This window comes from Mobula hypostoma, chromosome 19 (assembly GCF_963921235.1).
Source record: "Mobula hypostoma chromosome 19, sMobHyp1.1, whole genome shotgun sequence".
Classification (NCBI taxonomy): Eukaryota; Metazoa; Chordata; class Chondrichthyes; order Myliobatiformes; family Myliobatidae; genus Mobula; species Mobula hypostoma.
In genome coordinates, this window is record NC_086115.1 from 39,034,110 (window position 1) to 39,056,606 (window position 22,497).

Consider the following 22,497-nt stretch of genomic DNA (forward strand, 5'->3'; position numbering starts at 1 on the left):
CAGAAAAATACTGATAGGTTCATTTCAATTAAAGTACTCCATTTTGTAGAACATTTTCTGACAAATATCTTCTCTTTGCTGTTTCTGCCACTTATACTTCATTATAATAATGTTCTTAGCCAGACATTGCTTACCAAATTAGTCAACTTGTCTCCTCCAAGGACAAAGCCATCTGTAACCAGGTTGAATTGTCCTCGTTGTTCTCTATGTGCACAGCCTGATCTAATCTTATCAACCTCATCAGTGGATGCTGTTTATTTGGATTTGCAGAAGGTCTTTGACAGGGTGCTGCACATGAGGCTCTTAACAAAATAAGAGCCCAAACGTGAGGAATTCTGCAGCTGCTGGAAATTCAAGCAACACACATCGAATTTGCTGGTGAACGCAACAGGCCAGGCAGCATTTCTAGGAAGAGGTACAGTCAATGTTTCGGGCTGAGACCCTTTGTCAGGACTAAATGAAGGAAGAGCTAGTAAGAGATTTGAAAGTGGGAGGGGGAGGGGGAGATCCAAAATGATAGGAGAAGACAGGAGGGGGAGGGATGGAGCCAAGAGCTGGACAGGTGATTGGCAAAGGGGATATGAGAAATAAGAGCCCATTGTATTTCAGAAGAGATAGCAACATGGATAGAAGATTGGCTGACTGGCAGGAGGCAAAGAGTGGAAATAAAGGGGAACTTTTTTGGTTGGTTGCTGGTGACTAGTGAGGTACTGCAGGAGTCAGTGTTGGGATCACTTCTTTTTACGTTATATGTCAGTGATTTGGATGAAGAAATTGATGGCCTTGTGGCCAAGTTTGTGGATGATACGAAGATAGGTAGAGGGGCAGGTAGTGTTGAGGAAGCAGGATATCTGTAGAAGGACTTAGATAGATTGGGAGAAAGGTCTAAGAAGTTGCAGATGGAATATAGTGTCGGGAAGTGCATGGACTTGCACTTGGGTAGAACGAATAAAGATGTGGACTATATTCTAAATAGGGAGAAAATTTTAAAAATCAGAGGTGCAAAGGGACTTGGCAGTCCTCGTGCAGGATCCCTAACTTGCAGGTTGAGTTGGTGGTAAGGAAGGGAAATGCAATTTTAACATTCATTTTGAGAGGACTGGAATACAAAAGCTAGGATGTAATGCTGAGGGTTTATAAGGCATTGGTCAGACTGCACTTGCAGCGTTGTGAGCACTTTAGGGCCCATTATCTAAGAAAGAATGAGCTGGCATTGGAGAGTGAATAGAGGACAGAGGTGAGAATGATTCCAGGAATGAAAGGGTTAACATACAGGGATTGTTTCATGGCTCCAGGCCCTCTACTTGCTGGAGTTTAGAAGAATGAGGGGGTGATCTCATTAAAACCTATTGAATATTGAGTGGCCTAGATAGAGCAAATGTGGAGACAATGTTTCCTGTAGTAGAGGAGTCTAGAACCAGTGGGACAGCCTCAGAATACAGGGATATCTAATTAAAACAGAGATGAAGAAAGGTTTATTTAACAAGAAGGTGATGAATCCATGGAATTCATTGCCACAGTTGGCAATGCAGGTCAAGTCATTGGGTATATTTAAGGCAAAAGTTGGTAGGTTCTTGAATAATCAGGCTGTCAAAAGTTACAGGAGGAAGGCAGGAGAATAGGATGGAGAGGGATAATAAATCAGCCATGATAGAATGGCGGAGCAGACTCAATTGGCCGAATGGCCTAATTTGCTCCTATGTCTTATGGTCTTATCTTTAGCCATGACTGGAATGTGCTGTGGTTTCAGTAATTTTAATTGAGGGGTTTAAAATCAAAATGCATTTTCATGCAATAAATAAAATATTCAGTAATTTTGATGTATTGTTAACAAAGAATATACCTAAAATTACTGGCAGGAATACTGTTTTACTCATAATATTGATGTAGCTAGTTTAATTGCTTCTGATCAATGATGACTGTCCAATCTGTTGATGGTTAGGTATTCAACAATGGTAGTGTTGGATTAGGATCCAGGTTGTTTTTCTTACTCTGTTATTAGCTTTATAAACTTTCTTGTACATTTGTATAATCATCTGTTTATAAACTTATAGTATATCTGGTTCTGTACTTGTGTAGTTTCTTTGTCTGCAAAGCATGAGTCAGTCAACACCTGTTAAACAGGTTTCTTATCTAAACTGGATCAAAATTCCAAGTGATTTATTAGATAGATAGACATACTTTATTGATCCCGATTTATTATTACCAAAGTACATATATGTCATCATATACCTACCTGAGATTCATTGTCTTATGGGCATTCACAGTAAACACAAAGAAACATAATCAATTCAGTGTTGAGGTGAGTGAAGCTTTCCCCTCTGGTTCAAGAATCTGATGGTGAGAGAAAATAACTTTTCCTGAACCCTCTGGTATGGGACCTGAGGTTCCTGTTCATCCTTCCTGATGGAAGAGAGTATGGCATGGTTTGTGTGGGATCCTTGATGATGGATGCTGCTTTCCTGCGATAGTCTACCTTGTAAATGTATTCTGTGATGGACTGGGACATATCCACTCTTTTTGTAGGCTTTTCCATTAAAGGTCATTGGTGTTTCCATACAAGCCATGTATATTGTTCTTACTATGTTTTTCCTTGTACTTTTAGCTTTCTTTAAACTTTCTTGTACATTTATATAATCACCTGTTTATAAGCTTATTGTAACTTGTAGTATATCTGGTTCTATGCTTACGTAGTTACTTTGTTTTCAAAGCTGGACTGTGATTCAGTCAGCACCTGTTAAAGAGGTTTCTTACCAGCCCCTTGGTATGAACATAGAATTCTCCAACTTCCGGTAATTCCCTCCCCCTCCCTTCCCCTATCCCTATTTCGCTCTGCCCCCTCCCCCAGCTGCCTATTACCTCCCTCATAGTTCCGCCTCCTTCTACTACCGATTGTGTTTTCCCCTATTCCTTCTTCACCTTTCCTGCCTATCCCCTCCCTGCTTCCCCTCCCTCACCCCTTTATCTTTCCCCTTACTGGTTTTTCACCTGGAACCTACCATCCTTCTCCTTCCCACCCTCCCCCCACCTTCTTTATAGGGCCTCTGCCCTTTCCCTCTACAGTCCTGACGAAGGGTTCCGGCCCGAAACTTTGACTGATCGTTTCCACGGATGCTGCCTGACCTGCTGAGTTCCTCCAGCGTGTTGTGAGTGTTGCTTTGACCCCAGCATCTGCAGAGTATTTTGTGTTCTTACCTAAAGTGGTTCAGACTAGATTGCAGTATAAAAGGAAAGCAGTACTCAGATTCCTTAGTTATACTTATTGTCACTTCTTTGCCTTGTTTGCTTGTACAGACTGACTCTCTTTAGTTTGTACTATGATGAACACTGAATAAAATGGCTATAACCATAAGATTTGTACCTCTTTACTTCTGAGAAACCCTCTGGACAACATCATCTCCAGATCCAACAGTAACATAATTAAACATACAGGTTTGCTGTTTAATCAGTCATTTGCTTGGGTTTTTTAGTGAGTTCCAAGCTGAGATGACTGACTTCGAACAGGCATTTCCCTATCTGAAGCATAGCTTGTACCACGGTAGTGTCTTCTCCCTGAACATCAGTGCCTGTGCACCTAACTACCTTAACAATTCAAGCCAGAATTGTTACCCTTAGGAATTTCCTATTCAACCTATAGGCAACCACTTGATTCTGTTTGGTAACTCTCTTGAGCAGCTAAAAAATAGTGAAATAGAGACCCATGAGATATGGTGAATAAAAATCTTTGCTCTCATGCACAATATTGTCATATTGAATTTACTCATGAACATTATGTCAAATATTTAACATTTTATCCCAGTTGGTATGTAACTCTTCAAAGTAAAGGGCATTAATTTTGTATTGGGAAAAAAAAATTACAGTTAGTTGAGCAAGATTGGTGAGGTACTATGGAAATTGCTCTAAATTATCTCTTGATCCAGAAGTAATCATACTATATATGTCATTTAAGTGATTTGGAAAGTGAGGACTTGCAAAAATTAAAATTAGGTGGCACTTGAATTATTCAAGAAAAATTAAAGAGAGCCTATCCTCATTGAAGCAATATTTAATTAGCTTATTCTTGCATGCAATTATTTATGCTAAGTGGCTGTAGATCAATTTTACACCAACTTTGATCTGTTCAACATCGTGGTAAATCTGACTATTTTTATCCAAAGAGAAGAAAAACTGTTTGATGAAATCCAGAATGAATTATAATGGATATGAGTACATGGCAATGAATTCCATAAAGGCTTCACATTGGTCTTTCCAACATTTTATACAATTGAGAAACCCCTTTTGCAGAGAAATCTTTATTTCAGAGCGACCTCTTCAAAGTCCTCTTGCAGACCTATACTTATCAAAAATAATCTCTTTAAATTTTGATGTTAAATTTCATTTGTCCAGTGTCTGTTTATTTCACTAGAGAGCCAACATCCTTTTGTGAAACATGGTGTCCTTTTCATATTTTACTGCATGACTGAGTTTTGAATCATCAGTAAACTTTGAAATTATTCCCAGCATACGCATCTAGATCATATCAAAAAGTGCAATAGATTCCAATACATGCCATTTATGCAAAAATATACATTCTGTTCTATTCCAAAAAAATCTGTACTGTAGTTATTTTATGTCTGCTAATTTCATATACATATGGCCATTTTCCCATCAATTCCATTGCTTTAATTTAGCTAACAAGTCTATTCTGTGTAATAGTTTGTTTAGTGCCTTTAAAAATACACATCAATCATATCATACTCATTAATTTTACTTCATCCTGATGCAGAGTCTTGATCTAAAACATTAACCACCACCTCCACTGATGCTGCTTGACCTGCTAAGTTCATCTACGTGCTTGTTTTTTTTCATTCCAGATACAACATCTGCAGTCCTTTGTATCTCCATTAGTTTACTTTGTTGCCTCAAAGGTTCATTTTGTATAACAAACTCACACGAACTTTCATTACAGAGCTAATCCTTCGGTGACCATGGAGGGGAGGTACTTCACCATTTCATCTGTAGACCCATCAGTTCTTATATAAGATTCTTTCTCCAAGTTTAAAAAAAAATAAATAAGTGATTACAAATTGTTTAATTTACACGTTACCTTCCTTTTTTCATATCAGATTACTTTGAAGGATTTTTTTTAGTAAATAGTACGGTTTTGAAAAGGTTGCAAAATTAAATAAAAGAGTGACCTCATGTAGACTTTTCCAAAAATAATTTATTGTATTTTGATCTATGTAAATAAATGTGTGGGGTGCTTGTTGTTGAGAAGGAAGTATAGTTACCCTAAAACTAGAGTTTTGGAGATCTTTTGTAGTCATTATTACATATTTACATTTTGGTTGTATAAAGTTATTATCAGCTTTTAAATTTGTTTTAAGCAAATGTATCAAGAATCAGAAACATAACACATTTGTGAAGAATTTTAACACACAGCAAAATTGTATTTAAATTTAAAAAAAATAATCTGGTATCGCAAAACTTATAAATACATTATAGATAGTCTAATAGTTTGTTAACATTAAAGTGAAGCCATGTAATGAGGTTTCACATAGAATGTATTATTTTGTTGCTGAAATATCATACAGGTTGACCACTGATTTTCCAGCACCCTTGGTTCCTGAGCCTTACCGAATTAATGTTTTTGCCGGATTTAAAGAGGTCATGCAATAATAATGGCAAAAATGGACGATAGAAGCTTAAAATGGCTTATTAAATAAAAAAAATAAATGTAAGTTTATTAATTATGTGCTTACAAAGAATGTTGCTTCTTAGTTATCTATTTAAACATTTCATCCAGGTGAAGTTATTTCATGTGTTTTGATCTCTCTGTGTAATTTTTCTTGCATCAAATAAAACTTCATTTAGCTCTTGTCCTGCCATGAAGGTGCATTTCTCTAACCCTTTGATAAAATCACACAACTCAATTAACTTATCGACAGTAAATCTTTCAGTTTCAGCATCATCGCTACCATCTTCATTACTTGCAGTGTTTTTATCAGCATTCAGGACACTGTCTATCATTTCCAAGTCCATAAGGTGATGCACAACACGTGTTTCATCGTCGACAATCATCTACTCATGTAGACTTTCTTCATTTAAACTACTTGCTCTATCTTTGAAAGCAGGTCCTGTAACACTTTTTACATACACAAGCAAATCATGAACAGCAACTTTATCCTTTGATACGCAAAATCCTGTAAAATCATCGTCCAGCTTTTCTTCAGGCGCGTTACCAAACATCAAGGTATTCCACGACTTATGTCAGCCATTCTTTAGTGTTCAAGGGTCTATCTTCTCCCACCCTTGAGCAATGAACCAAAGGACATTCTTCGTGCCAAATTCTTTAATAAAGGTCTACAAAATCACCAGCATTCACCTCATCTAATAGACGTATCATGAAAAGTGAGCAATACTTGGGTCTTGTAATTTCATCTGAATTAAAAGAGGTGCCGAACTATCAGTTTCTGGAAAATCTGTGCTCAACCTGTATTATACTCAATTTTAAGAGCATTGAACTCTACTTTCTGTTCTGTAGCTGATTGAACAGCTTCATAATTTAGTGGCATTGTGGCTTATTTTTTTAATCACAAATCTATATTCCTGCTGTTATCAAAATCTGAACTCATAGCCATTTCTCTTAAACATCCCATAATCTCTGTGCAGTTAATAAACTCAAAGAGAATTATTAATGCTTTTATATAATTTCAAAGATTCAAACTCCCTCGACTATTTTCTCCTTTCATTTCTCAATGATCAACCACTTATGGCGTGGCTCTCTTTCCAGAGGAAAAAGCCTTTCAACATTTGCCCTGACATTCCTTCCCATAATCAACTATTTCAATGAGATCTCCCCTGAATGCTAGTGATTATAGACCCACCATTTAAAATGTTATGCGGGTTATTTTGTTCGATGAGAATGACTAACATGTTTCACCTCTTCCAATTTTTAATGACTTAATAATCCGTTTTCATTCTGCATCTTCCTCCCATGTCAACTGCCCATCTAACCTTGTATTATTAACATGCTTGGGTACTTAGATTCTCTATTTATCAAAATGATTAACAGAAATTGTGCATAACATATGACACCCAGCTTGAGTAATGGTACATTTGATATTTTGCTCATAAACCGAGCCATAAGTTTGTACTATCTTATAGTTCTCATTTCATTTAGTAATCTTTTGTGTGGTACTCAAAAACCTTTTATCAAATCTTGCTATACCACTGCCCCTTTCGGACCCTGCTAGTTTCACCCTCAAAAGTTATTAAATTGTAAAAAATGAGATCCCTTACAAAAAGTCTGCTGACACTGCCTTCAACACCATTTATTTCATAACTGTTTCCCACATTTTTCCTTGACAGATGATGCAAGTCTACCCAAGCTCCAGACGCCCACATGCTTCCTTTCCATCTTTCAATGGCAGTTTTATATTTTTTACCTTCAAATCAATGAAATGTTTCAGTCACAGCAATTCAGTTTGTGTTACACAATGCAAATTGGATATTTTTTGTTGACATACGGTATGCACATTCTACAATAAAATTTTGAATATGACTTTAAAGTTTTTTTAAAGACCTGCTTTCTTCAACTATCCTTTTTATTAGCCTGTGAGCCACGTAGTCCAAGAAATTTGTCGGCGTTTAGTCCCCGAATTTCTCACATAAAATATTTCTTTTTAAGAAAGTTATTTTAGCCTTTGTTCATCAAATCCTAGATAATCTACAATTGTAAGTGCATTTTATGCACTTATTGCGGTCATTATTTTATTCCCAACTTACAAACCATCCCCATTATATTCTACATTAAAATCATAAATATTTTAAAGGTATTAGCCAAGAAGAAATGTGAATGAATCCAGTGGAAAGTATTTTAATTAAAAACCAGAAACAACTGCAGAATTGCATAGTACCCAGTTCCCCATTCTGGGATTCTTGTTATGGTGACATAAAAAATATTTATTCCATTGATATGCTATTCTAGTAACCCAAAGATTGCATTTATACCACTTTGATTGACAAAGTATGGCTTAATCTTTGAAAAAAATATTGTTCCGTTAATGATTAAGATTAAAATTCACTTCCTTCAAAAATAGCAAAAGAATTGGTGCTTAAGGATTACAATATGAGCATTCAGATTTATCTACAGAACATAGGAGTTGCCAAAACAAAAGTAAATAAGTTTAGCAAACTTCTGAACTTGGGTTTAATAGTAGGTGAAGTATTTGCAATAGCTTTAAGTTTTTAATCTATAAAAAAAGAAATGGATTTAAGCATCTGAAAAATATGAAACTTAATTAGAACAGGGTTACACATTACACAAACCATCCATCATATTTGAAACAGGAGAGAAAAGTTGCCATTTAACATCGAAGTTGAACATGCTCTTACATTGCTCTACTTCATCAATCCTGACTCTGATTATGCAGATACAAATAAAATATAACTAATGAGGTAGGTATCAGTTATTGAAAGTGGTTTCCCCTTCTTTAGGTGTCAATATATTTATAAAAAAGATAACAATACACACACAATCAATTAACATTCAACCTTTGTGACAGAAATAATGACTACACCAGAAAAAGCTGCTATAAAATTGAAATTAGTTATTATTTAGTAAAGGTGTACATGAGAGAGCAGCATTAATAATCTGTTTGAAATCTGGGCTAATTCAAAGTAAAGGATCAGGCCTTCCAAATTAGCATCCTGCCTTGTTGATCTGTCAGCCTTTCACCGTCTCACTTCAACTGACTGCCAGATCAAATGGAAGTTGTATTTTAATGAAATAATCTCCATACACAAATTTAGTTAATTTCGTGATTATTTGTGCTCAATAATCCCAATGTCAACAAAATAAGCAATAAACAATTTAATTGACACATAGAAAATAAGTGCCTTTTCAAATTATAATTACGTTAATAAAATTTATCTCACATTTTGTATTGTATTTTAATAACAGGATTGGATTATTGCAGTTAGCTTTTAATGGATGTTACTATTCAGGTTTAAGTGACCATTAATTTCATAGACCTGATTACAAGGAATATTAATAGAAGATTTAACTTCTACATTTGTAGCTAAGGGTACTGCAGCATTAGTTTGCATGTGTCCATGAGATGGAGGATTAGCCTGGATATTTGAAGGATGTGGTGGCACTGTGCATCTTGATATCTGCCCGGTTGGAAAAGTACCTTGGCAATTCAGTTGCAATGGCTGTTGAAGGGAATACTGCAGCAGGTTTGTGTGCAAGTACGATGGAGCATGCAGCTCATTCCGGGTTTGGGGGGAAACTGTGGAGTGAGCTGAGAAAGTTGTCTGTCCGATTTCCAAAACTGATTGACCACCTTTCTGTTTACTGGCTTCTTTTACGTCATTGTCGTGAGCACTATAATCAACAATAAAAAAAAACTGATGAGTATAGAGACACCAATTGCAGTTTTAGACAACCATTCAATTTTGCAAGACCCAGTTGGAACTTACATCAACAGATGCTCAACACAAGGTAACAGCGTTTCCCATGCATAAGCAGTCAGACGATGCAGCCGGACAGGCCATAAAGGAGAAAGTCTGAGAACAGCACGAGATGCTGCTATGCAAGCAGCAGCAACTACTGAAGGGAAATAATTTAGAAAGCCATGATCTGCAAATATAAAACCATTAATTCCATTGAAAGCACATGTTTTGTTTAATGTTACATCAGTCCACTTTCATCCAATATTGTTTGATCAACCAAAGCAAATTACTGTTAACTCTTGAAATCTAACAAATGCTGGGAAGAACCAACTAGTTCAGTAGCATCTGTGGAGAGATCAAAACAGATAACGTTTCAGTTCAATTAGAGTCACTGACTTTTCTCTCTTCACCACTGCCTACGCAATGCAGATAAATAGTACTTCAGGTATAGAATCTCGGGCCAGACAGGCTCAATACATGTCGTTCCCTGCAATTTCTGCACCCGCCACCTCCTCCCAGATAAAATACACACAGCCACACTATCCTTGAGCAATCCCAGAGGACAAATGTAGATCCTCCATCGATGCTGCCTGGCCTGCTGAGTTCCTCCAGCATTTTGTGTGCGTTGCTTTGAATTTCCAGCATCTGGTGATTTTCTTGTGCTTGTGACACTAGCTATGCCAACAGTCAGCACCTCTAAGCTTCAGTTCTTGAACTCTGGGCCAAGTCCAGCAGTGGAGTAGGAGGTCAAAAGTACCAACATCCAATGTATTCCCACTTTCCTACTGTAGTACACACACACACACACACACACACGCATTGGAATATCGTGATCTTCTCATTCCTGTTAGAAGTTTTCTACAAAACCATCACCCAATAATATGTACAGTCCAAACTATTGTTAAATAATAAAATTCTCTTCTGATCAGATTTCTGAAGATTATAATGGAGAAGATTGAAAAATAAGCTGTACAAAAAAAAATAGGAATTATTTCTAGATTTCCTGATGTAACCATGCATGTCTATACTCCTGTTCTCATAATGGGATAACTGTGAACTCTGATACTTCATGGCAGGCTTAATAATTAGCCCATTATATCACTATCATCCAGCACGCATAAATATTTCACATCTTAAAAAGATTAATTTTGCTTGCAATATACTACAGAGATTTATGATTACTACAATAAAGTTACATTGTAGTACAATGTACTACAATCAGAGATTGAAAACCATGGCCATTCATCCAATCACATCCATAGCAGCAAAGTAGTTTTACAACACATTTCATGTCCTGGACTGGAACCTTGTAGCTTTTGAAACAAGTATCCAAGTGCTTAAAAAAAAAGACAGGATTTTCTTCTGTCATCACTGAGCAGAAATATCCTCAACTCATCTCCAATCCTAGTTCAGAATTGCACAGAAGATACCCTGAAAGCCAATAGGAGTGCAGTAATTCTCTTGTCAGTTCTCCTGTTAATGAAGCTTGAACATCACACTGTTGAAAGTGAGTGAGATCAATTTTGTGCACAACTATTGTGCACATACTTTTCCAACTAATACTGATTGCTAGTCACTCAATTTTGTTTTGCAATATTTTGTCAATGGTTGGGCTAACTGGCCTGTTGGACTTGAGCAATGATCCTCATATCAGTAAACAAGAGGGGAATGGCAAATGATAGATAGAGCCTCTAGTTTTTACAACCACCTAATTGACAATCTATCTGCAGTGAAACTCAACAACAGGTTTGCTCATCCTATCAAAAAGAGTACTAATATAGTAGGAATAGCTAAGTATAGCTTTATATTTTAGATAATGCTGCAAGGATTAAAACATTACTTAAAAAACAAATTCAACCTAGAAATATCAATTTTGCAAGGGATGGAATAACTAAATTTACAAATTCCCCTGAATGGCCACCCCCATGAAGACCATATTGGTTTGCATACATAAGCGAACAAAAATATTTTGTAAACACGAGGAATTCTGCAGATGCTGGAAATTCAAGCAACACACATCAAAGTTGCTGGTGAACACAGCAGGCCAGGCAGCATCTCTAGGTAGAGATACAGTTCATGTTTCGGGTGGAGACCCTTTGTCAGGACTAACTGAAGGAAGAGCTAGTAAGAGATTTGAAAGTGGGGGGGGGGGGAGATCCAAAATGATAGGAGACGACAGGAGGAGGAGAGATGGAGCCAAGAGCTGGACAGGTGATTGGCAACTTTCTCTCTCTCTCCTTTTTCTCCCTCTGACTATACCTTTGCCCATCCTCTGGGTTTTCCCCCCCTCCCCCTTTTCCTTCTCCCTGGGCCTCCTGTCCCATGATCCTCTTATATCCCTTTTGCCAATCACCTGTCCAGCTCTTGGCTCCATCCCTCCCCCTCCTGTCTTCTCCTATCATTTTCGACTCCCCCGCCCCCTCTCAAATCTCTTACTAGCTCTTCCTTCAGTTAGTCCTGACGAAGGATCTCGGCCTGAAACGTCGACTGTACCTCTTCCTTTAGATGCTGCCTGGCCTGCTGCGTTCACCAAAGATATTTTGTATATTGTTCCATATACGTACTGAAACATTTTTGTTCACTAATTTCCCTCCCTAAATGGCAATATGCTAACATCATAAAAATTTCATTAGTCAGTGATGCAGGCAAAGAGATAGTTGGGTGAGGCGAAAGTTGCATGGAGAATAAATACCCTGTAAAGACACTTCTAGAAAGTAGCCCGAGTACTTTTCAGTGTACAACTTGGTCTTCTCAAAGTAAAGCATAGGCCATCCATCATGAAGATCAGTTTCGTGGACAGCAATGGAGAGGTAGTAGTCAATGAAGTGGGCAGCAGTTGGTAGGCAGAGATTCCACTGAAAGGTTTCCAGTAACAGTAGCTCCATATGCAACAAGGTCTGTTTGTTTAACACCAAGTTCACACTGGTCATACAACTGAGGCGGTTGAATTGCTCAAGTTTGGGTACACGATCCTCTTTTTCCTCAAACTTGCCTGAATTAAAGAAAACAAGTTTACCTTAGTCACATTTATAGTGCTAAAGGTTTACCAGAGTGAATACACTAATCAATGTTATAATTTTAAATTTCATGACCTTTTTTTTTTAAGTCAACAGAACAATTGCATTTGCAGCTGAGTATCAACAAATTTAAAGTACCAACACAAAAGTATCAGGCAATAAAGTCCTAAGTTTTTGCGTGTGTTGCTTGGATTTCCGGCATCTGCCAATTTTCTCTTCTTTGTGATTGGGTCCTGCCAAAGGGTTTCAGCCCGAAACATAGAATGTGATCGTCTCCTTGATGCTGCCTGGCCTCCAGCAGTGTGTGTGTGTGTGTGTGTGTGTGTGTGTGTGTGTGTGTGTGTGTGTGTGTGTGTGTGTGTGTATATATATATATATATATATATATAAAAAAATCTCGGGTGCAAGGGGACTTGGGGGTCCTTGTGTGGGATTCCCTAGAGTTTAGGTTGCAGGTTCAGCTGGTGCTGAGGTGGACGGGTGCAGTGTTGGTGTTCATTTCAAGAGGACTAGAATATAAAAGAGACCCCTTGTTGGATACATGGAGCTGAGAAAAATAGAGGGCTATAGGTAAGCCTTGGTAGTTCTGCAGTAAGGACACGTTCGGCACAGCTTTGTGGGCAGAAGGGCCTGTAGTATGTTTTCTATGTTTCTATAAAAGTTCCTTTCTTTGATATTCAATGAAATTATCACCACCGAGTCTTCATTCATTAACATTTGAAAAGGAGGATGGGAGTTGTCACAACCATTCAGAAATTCAACTGCATTAACCATACTCAAAGAGAGAGATACGAAAGTCAGGAGGGGCCATGAAAAATTCTCAGCAAGTAGGATTAGAAAGAGTCCCAAGACATTCTCTACATACATCAAGAGCAATAGGATAACTAGGGTGAGGGTAGGACCTCTCAAGGATGAAGTGGGGAGCATTTGCTTGGATGTGGTGGGTGTGGGCGAGGTCCTTAATGAATACTTTACATCAGTATTTACCAAGGAGAAGGACATGAAGGATAGGGAAATCAGTGCCAAAGCGTATTAACGTGCTCAGGCATTTCAAAGTAGGAGGTAGTTTTGGGTCTTTTAAAGAGCATTAATTTTTATAAATCACCTGGGACTGATAGGATATACCCCAGGTTATTGAGAGATGCAAGAGAAGAGCTTGTTGGCAACTTGACTAATATCCTCTCTAGCCACAGCTGAGTCACGGAGGACTGGAAATAGCTAATGTTATTCCATTATTCTGTTGGTGCGTGGCCAAGTGGTTAAGACGTTCGTCTAGTGATTTGAAGGTCGCTAGTTCGAGCCTTGGCTGAGGCAGCGTGTGTGTCCTTGAACAAGGCACTTAACCATTGCTCTGCGATGACACCAGTGCCAAGCTGTATGGGTTCTAGTGCCCTTCCCTTGGACAACATCAGTGTCGTGGAGAGGGGAGACTTGCAACATGGGCAACTGCTGGTTTTCCATACAACCTTGCCCAGACCTGCGCCCTGGAAACCTTCCAAGGTGTAAGTCCATGGTCTCATGAGACTAACAGATGCCTATATAAAATTCCATTATTCAAGAAGGGAGCCAGGGATTATCTTGGAAGTTATAGGCTAGTGATTCTCATGTCAGTGGTAGAGAAGTTACTGGAAAGAATTCTTACGGATAAGATTTATGAGCATTTGAAAAACTATGGTCTAGCCTTGTGCAGGGCAAGTCATGTTTTACTAATTTGATGAAGCTTTTTTGATGAGGTGATGAGAATGATCAATGAAGGTAGAGTTGTGGATGTTATCTACATAGATTTTATAAAATCCTTTGACAAGGTCCCTCATGGGAGGCTCATCCAGAAGACTGAGATGCATAGGATTCATGGTGAATTGGCTGTTTGGATTCAGAACTGGCTTGCCCATAGAAGACAGAGGGTGGTGGTCGAAAAGACTTATTCTAGTTGGTGGTCTAGGATTAGTGATGTTCTGCAGGGATCTGTACTGGGACCTTCGTTGTGTGTATACAAGTGACCTGGATGGAAATGTACATGAATGTGTTAGTAAATTTGCAGATGATACAAAAATTGTGGTGTTGGGGCAAGCATAGAGAACTAGCAAATAATACAGTAGGATGTAGATCATTTGTAGATATGGGTAGAGATATGGCAGATGGAGTTTAACCCAGCTAAATGTGAAGTGTTGCACTTCAGTAGATCAAACGCAGAGACAGAGTATACTGCTAAGGGCGGAGGGATTGTGGGGTCCAAGTTCACAGCTCCCTGAAAGGGGTTACACAGATAGATGGGGTGATTAAGAAGGCACATGAAATGCTTGTGTTTATTAGTTAAGGTGTAGAGTTCAAAACTCAGGAAGTTGTGTTGCAGTTTTATAAAACTCTAGTTAGACTGCATCTGAAGTATTGCATACAATTCTGGTTGCCCCATTATAGGAAGGATGTTGAGGGTGCAGAAGGGATGGAGTCTGCATTAGAGAGCATATATTATAATAAGAAGTTGGATAAACTTGTGTTGTTTTCTCTGAAGTGGCAGAGGCTGAGAGGAGATCTTATAAGAGGCATAGGTAGAGTAGAGACAGTATCTTTGTCCCAGGGATGAAATGTCTAATACTGGAGTGGACATGCATTTAAGGTGGGGTGGGGGGATTTCAAAGAAGGAAGGGGTAAGTTTTTTCCCCCCCTCACACAAAGAGTGGTGGTGCCTGGAATTCATTGCTTGGGGTGCTGGTAAATACTGATATAACCATCCCTTAAATGTCCTAATTGTATAAGCACATGAATGTCAGGGAAATGGAAGGATATGAACATTGTGTAGGCAGAAAGGATTAGTTTAGTTGGCCATTTGATCACTAATTTAATTGGTTCAGCATAACACTTTAGGCTATATCTCTGCCCATATCTACAAATGATCTACATCCTACTGTATTATTTGCTAGTTCTTTATGCTTTCCCCAACACCACAATTTTTGTATCATCCGCAAATTTACTAACATATTCATGTACATTCCATCCAGGTCATTTATATTTAGGCCATTTAGGCTTACTGTACTGTCCTAAATTCTACATACAATGGCTGTAAGGGGAGGCCAGGGGGTGGGTACCCTGGCACAAGTAACACACATCATCACAGTCAAGCCTTTTAACAATCGCCAGTTTATAAATACCACAGCAGTGGAACTTTGCTCTCAGGCCAATAGTAACTGGCACACAAATGATGGAGAACTTCTGGAAAAGGAGTTTTTGCCAATAGTTCCTAAAAGCATTCAAGGGAAAAATGTATGTGTGCTGCATCTGTTTAATACAATGGGAACTAAGCCTACCAACTTATCAGTGAAACAACCTGCACCACACTCCTGGATGGAGTTCCAAAACAAAGAGTGATGAGGAACCGAGCACCTGAAGGACCTTCTTCCTAAGATTGTCCTATGTGTGGAGACCAATCAGGTCTATATCCAGCTGTAAAGGCAGTCAATGATAGGGCAAGATTCTTTAAATGTTGTTATCCAATTATAAAAACCAGAAAAAGGTGTACTACGTCCAACCTCTGAGCCAGTTTTGAATTATTACTAGCCATCAAAGTTCACATTGTAGATTAAGGACAAAAATTAGAATAGAAACCCATTCAGTGAATTTGCCTACTCCAAAAACTAATTTTGACCATTCATTACCTATTAGCTTTCGAAGATTAAAAAAATGCATTTATTAATTTATGCAGTTGCTAACATTGTTAATTCCACTATTTATTATACATCTCTAATTACCTCTGAGATGGTGACTGGAGAACCACCCTCATGAACAGTCACCTTCTAATGAAGAAACTCCCACTGTAGAGTTCCAGGAATTAGATCCAGCAACAAGAGAGTAGCATGCATTTCTGTGATAGATGGCATGCAACACAACAGGGAACCTGCAACTGTTGGTGATCCCTTGCACCCATTGCTTTTGACTTCCTTGATGCTAATTGGTTTATTATTGTTGCATGCACCAAGATACAGTGGAAGACACGACTATTTTTGCATGCCATCCCAAGATAATTAAAATTTTAAAAAATGCAGAATACAATTATAGTCAGAGAAAGTACAATCCATGTAGACAAATAAGATGCAAGAATCATGACTGGGAGATCAAGAGTTCATCTTCAGTGTATCAGAGGTCCACAGAGATCCATGTTTGGGAAGTGCTGTTGGAATTAGCTTGGACAAGTAATTCCAGAACAGAGACAAGATTTAACATAGTCATTGCTTGATACTTTTCTGGTATGGATGTTTATTGGTGTTTTTATGGCATAAATGAAGGTCTGGACCAAAGCTGTTTTAAGATCTGGAGTGGAGTCATTCCGACAAAACCAAATCAGTGAACAAGTAATTGGTGTTTAAGTGCTACTTCAGCCAGTAATTATATTTTTGGCATATACTGTGAATGTGGAATGATAATCATGCAGATCTTCTCTTATAAATGTTAGTTGACTGAAAACAAATGAATCAAAAACACAAGTTGAAAGATTCAGTTTTCTTGTGTCCAGTAGTAATACTGCCAAACAAATCTTCCAAAAATATGAAAGCATCTGGAAAACCAACTTGCTTTTCACAAAAACTACTTAGATGTTCTATGCACATCAGTGTACTTACTTGCTAAAAGTAAACAGGAGAGTGCCACCAGATGTAACTGCTGCACAGAAATATCATAGCGGTCCATGAACAAGTCTAGAAGATAAACAGCCAGATGACGAGCAGTGGGGCAAAGATGAAAATGATTGCTGATGATTGCAAGAAAATCTGCAAAATATCGTCTGACATTCAGCTGAGGGGACCGACACTTGTAGGGAAGTAGTTTCAGCTCCTGAATAGAATAGAATAGAATTAGAATAATGATGACAAGATCAATTAAAGCTCAACAGTTTTAAAATGTGTGAATTGCTTAGTAAGAAAAAGTTACACATTTGAGGCAACTTGCCTTCATTAAATAGAGATTTGCATTCTACATCATAGAACAGGGAAGGCCCTTTGGCCCATTGTTTTGTATTGATCTTTTCAAAGTAAATTTATTATTGAAGTATGTATACATTATACAACCCTGAGATTTTTCTCCTTACAGGCAGCCACAAAACAAAGAAACCTCAAAAGAACCCATCATCAAAAAAACTGTTAAAACACCCAATGCACAGAGAAAAAGTAAAAAACAATGCGAACACCAAAAGCAAACAAACAGCTTCAGAACTGAAGTTTTACATGAAGCCAGGCATTACTACAGCTGGAGCAGGCCACACCTTCAGTTCAGCAGAGAGCTGAGTAAACATTGCGGAGCAGAAAGCAGAATCATGCAGAAATGGGTAGAACTAGCCCTCGCCTCCGGTCCCAACACCCTGATCTTCTTAAATTTGGCCCAGAGCTCAAACTGGCCAAAACATCGGGTTGTTCCTCGCTCTTGGACCTCTTTAGGATCTGAATCCCGCTGCCACAATTCGGCCCATACCTGGCCTTTCCAGTTCAGCCCAGCTCTTAAAAATCAATTGGACATCAGGACTTTACTTACTCTTGGGGATGCTTTGACCACGCCTCTGCCTTGGGCTCACCTCAATCATGCCTTCCCTATGCCTTTGCCACCTCTCACTTCCGCTTTACTCGACCATTTCTCACCTGTATCTCCGCTCGCCTCTCCATTGTTAGCGTTAATTGTCATTAATAAAATATTAAAAAGGCATTTAGAGATTATACAGAAAAAAAACATTGTTAACTGATTTCTATAGTTCTGACGTAGAAAAGAGGGTGCTTTGTTTTAAGGGTGAAGTCTCCATCAGTACTTTTTACAGCATCCTGAGGGAATGTTCTTGTGGAGAGGCTGAGCATCTGGGAAAGGTCTGGGGGGGGGGGGGGGGGGAAGAGCTGGGAGTAGAAATTACAGCTGAAGCATGGGAAGACATCTGTGATAATGCAAAGACAATTTCAGTTTGTAATAGAACTAAAGCATTGCAACTCAAAATTCTGCATAGAGCCCATCTGACTCCAGATTGTCTCTCGAAGTTTAAGATGGGGGTTTCTCCAATGTGTTCTAATTGTAAAGTAACTACTGGAACTTTCACCCACTATTTTTGGACTTGTCCCAAACTTCATGCATACTGGAGTGATATTTTGGGTGAAATGGAAAAGATTCTGAAGACGGAGCTTGAACTGGACCCAGTGTCTTTTCTCTTAGGCTTACCCAGCAGTCATATTATTAATGCACATCAGAAAAAACTTTTTAACATCCTGACTTTTTGTGCTTGGAAGAACATTTTACTTTGTTGGATATCCGATAAGGCCTCTGGACTTTTTGGTTGGCATAAATTAATCATGGAATACATTCCTTTGGACTTTTTGACATGTATGGTACACCCAAAAACAAATAGTTTTCATAAAACATGGCAACCTTTTCTGCAGTATGTAGATGTAAACCTGTCTGCTATAATAATAAGGGCTTTTATATAGGATGTTGGGGTGATGTCTATATTTTGACGAAAGTGTTCTGATAGCTGATATCTGTGGGGGGAATAAATGTAAATGTAAGTGTATCTGGAAATTGAAAGTTTTGTTATGCTGAGCAAAAAAAATATTAAAGTAAAAAAAAGGCATTTAGTAGCTTTCTTAGTTTTATTTTTTTTTGCCACCAATAAGTAGTTGCTGGGCATCACCAGTTCCATCGTAAACCTACTCCAAGATCAATCTACCCCTTCCTTTCCATATATCTCTCCATTTTCCTTTCACCCATGTCCCTCATGTTTCTACCTTTACTACCACCCCCGGCAGCATGCTTCACAGTTACCACTCTCTGTGGAAAAGAAGCTACCTCTGAGGTTACATCCCCCCATACTTCCCTTGAATGACCTTAACATTATGCCCTGTCATAGTAGCTATATCCACACTGGGGAAAACTATGTCTGTGTCTTTTATCATCTTGTACACATCTATCAAGTCACCTCTTCTCCAGCGAGAAAAGCCCCAGCTCACTCAACCTTTCCTTTTAAGGCATGTTCTCCAATCCAGGCAGAATCCTGGTACTGCCATTACTTGATACCATTTTTTGGTTTGACCAGTTGAGAATGCTTTAAGGCAGGAAAAGAAACACGTTTTAGCAGTCAGAGCTCTCCATGGTAAATTAAAATGTGGTTCCAAATGACCCCTGTACCATTATAATCGACCAGTACCAGTACAGTGGACAAATAGTGTAAAAGGAAAATAATCGCATGTCCGATACCACTTTCACAGGTAAATGTGTGGGATTTATACTTCTATGCATTATCTTCTAAGGCAGAGCATATAAATGCTGCAAAGTGTACTAAGCCAATATAAACCAACACCGTTCCAAATTTGATCCACGGGCTGTGACAGACAAAAGAAACCATTTTGCTCCAAATCGCTTTGGTAAAAGAAAACAAAAAAAAGGAGGCAAACAGCAACCTTTTCTTTGCTATTCCTTGACTACAGCTGGAAAGTCCTTATGGACACCAATTGATATGTGACAATGATTCTCTCCATGTCAGTACTCATATTTAAATACAGACTACTTAAGCAAATTACTGGGGGCCTGGCAATATATCTGTCAAGAAGAAGGAAGTATGGGACAAACACATTGTTAGAGCATATAAAGACCGGCATGATAAACATCCCCTGCTTTGAAAAATAGACAGTTATTGATGCTTTAAGAGAAAAATAACTGACACCTACATGTAATTAAAGTGTACGATGCATAGGACTTTATTTCCAGAAAATTAACCTCATTAATCATTACGTAGCAACAGAATACTAGAACATAAAGAAAAAAGGTCTTCTGAAGAAAAAACATCAGATAATACTCAATTTCTTTCTCCACATACCTGCTAGTTTTATTTCCCCTCAAATACCTATCATTCCCTTGTGGTTGCATTGCAACAACCTGGTGCAAATGTCATTGATTTCCATCAAAGTTGAAAACTAAACCTACAGAGGTGGAATCTGAATTAAATAGCTTAATTAATCACCTCACTTTACAAGAGGAGCTCCATGAAACAGCAGCTGCAAGTACTCAACAAAACAAATAAAAGGTAGTCAAAGTTGAGAACAAACATTTGAGGAATAACATTCTATGCTTACTCCCAATTGTGAAGGATCAAGATAAGGCCAGAGAACTGATCGCAAGTTAAAGACAAATAGATCTTAATTGAATTAGTATGGACAGCATATTCCTGCTCCATCCAAAATCTTTGCCATTCAGATTAACTGCAGCAGAAGATTTGTATTTGTCGATTTAAAAACAATTAAAATGTTTAAATACAGAGGAATACTTCTTATAAAGATAGTTTCACTTAACATAATACAGAGAATAAATACTTCTGATTGTTATTAGTTTTAAGCCATCATGCATGAGTGTGTAACTTTAATACAAGTTTGTAATTTGAGACTTTCCAAATTTGATCTTGTTACATCCTGTACAATACCACAAGTATTGGGGTGGGAAAATGTACTATACATTCCAAGTGGATTGGATTTAATTTATTTAATTCTGAATCAGATCTTGAGTCACTTCCTTCACTTTACCTACCAAGTTACATAGAGTGAGCAAGTAGCCTACAAAAACTATTCAATAATTTATCATTTTGCAAATTTAGTTACAAAAAATGTCACGTAGCTAACCACATCAGACTGTCACAGACTTCAATGCATCTTCTTGTAGAGTAGTAGGTTATGGAAATGTGATGCATTTTAAATTAAACCTACTGTATATGTCAAGCAAATAATTCCATCTTGTGCAAATTCTGATCATGATTTCTTTTCTCTATTGGAGATTAAAATCTTAAAGGGGACAATAGTCAGGTTACACAATAAATGTAGAAGTTATTTATTTCATACAATCAACCTCTTAATTCAATCCTGAAGTATTTTGACAGTAAACATAGTCAATGTTATAAGCCAGTCCAGGATGTAGAATTTCACAAAGTAATTGCTACCATTGTTTGTAGCAATCAAAGCCTTCTGCATAAAAGCTGTTTTCTTTAGAATTAGATATGTTCCCACCATTTAAAACGTTTGCCTGTTTGGTTGATGTACAATGAGAAAGATTAAACTTCCAAATGGATATTTATTTTCTGTAAAATGGTATAACTCTAAACGTTTTTTCTTATTTAAATACATAAGGGAGTGCCGTTGACAGTAAACAGTAAAGACCGAAAAGAATGTTGATCAAGTAGCATCTGTGGTTAAAATTGCAGCTAAGATTTCAGATCACTGATGCTTTAGCCTGAATATTTCCAACTTTTTGTATCAGTTAAATGTTGTTCCGGCAGGAATGTAGATCTGCGCTAAAATTTTGTTGTTAAGAAGATCAGGAATTTAAAAGGCTACACACCAACAAATGCCAGCGATTAAGCACACTTGATTGATGAGTGAAATATACATTCACGAACAATGGAACGAATTCTCAGCTGCTCTCGGCCAACTTTAATCAATGAGTAAATTATAGCTTCACTTTTAAAGTAAAATACTCAAAGTTATTCATCCTAAAAGTGTAAGCGATATATATAAAAACACGAAATTACCAACTGGAAGCGTGTTATTTAAAGTAAACCTACAGCGGATTCTCGCGTCCTGTCATATCGATAGAGGAAAATTACGCAGTAGCCCTTACAAAGTACGGTAAGAAGTCAGCTTTTACAAAGTTATTTCTTGGAAGTTAAGATCGACTTCCACCTCTCGCAGGTAACAGTAATCTACAGAGAATATATTACAGAATGTAACATTTTTCATGTAGCGATGTACCTTGATGCGAAGAGCCTGGTGGATATCGGTAGCGACCCGTCCTTTCCACCACTGGTCCTCCAGCTCCATCAGGCACAGCAATTCTCATTCAACTTCTTAGCGAGGAAGAAGGAGCAAATAGCCTATCGGAAAACACACACCATCTCTTCGGCATTCAGACTGAACAACTCACAACTTCCGTCTGCCCTTATCAACCCAACAAATTAACGCCAATCAATTGTTACTACTCACCCGACAAACCTGGCATCTTCTGCTGAGAAATGTCCAACCTCCCTAATAGCCAGTTTCAA

The 22,497-nt window shown here is 38.0% G+C and overlaps 1 protein-coding gene across 1 annotated transcript; it reads right to left on the reverse strand.

Annotated features, from left to right (window-relative positions):
- Positions 1-8,967: 8,967 nt before the first annotated feature.
- ccnj (cyclin J) lies at positions 8,968-22,279 on the reverse strand. The gene is made up of 5 exons (XM_063072099.1): positions 22,208-22,279; positions 17,069-17,279; positions 12,131-12,430; positions 9,466-9,625; positions 8,968-9,370 (listed from the first exon to the last, which is right to left on the reverse strand). The coding sequence occupies exons 1-5, from the start codon at positions 22,274-22,276 to the stop codon at positions 8,968-8,970; spliced, it is 1,143 nt and encodes a 380-aa protein (XP_062928169.1). The 5' UTR covers positions 22,277-22,279.
- Between the last annotated feature and the right edge of the window lie 218 nt (positions 22,280-22,497).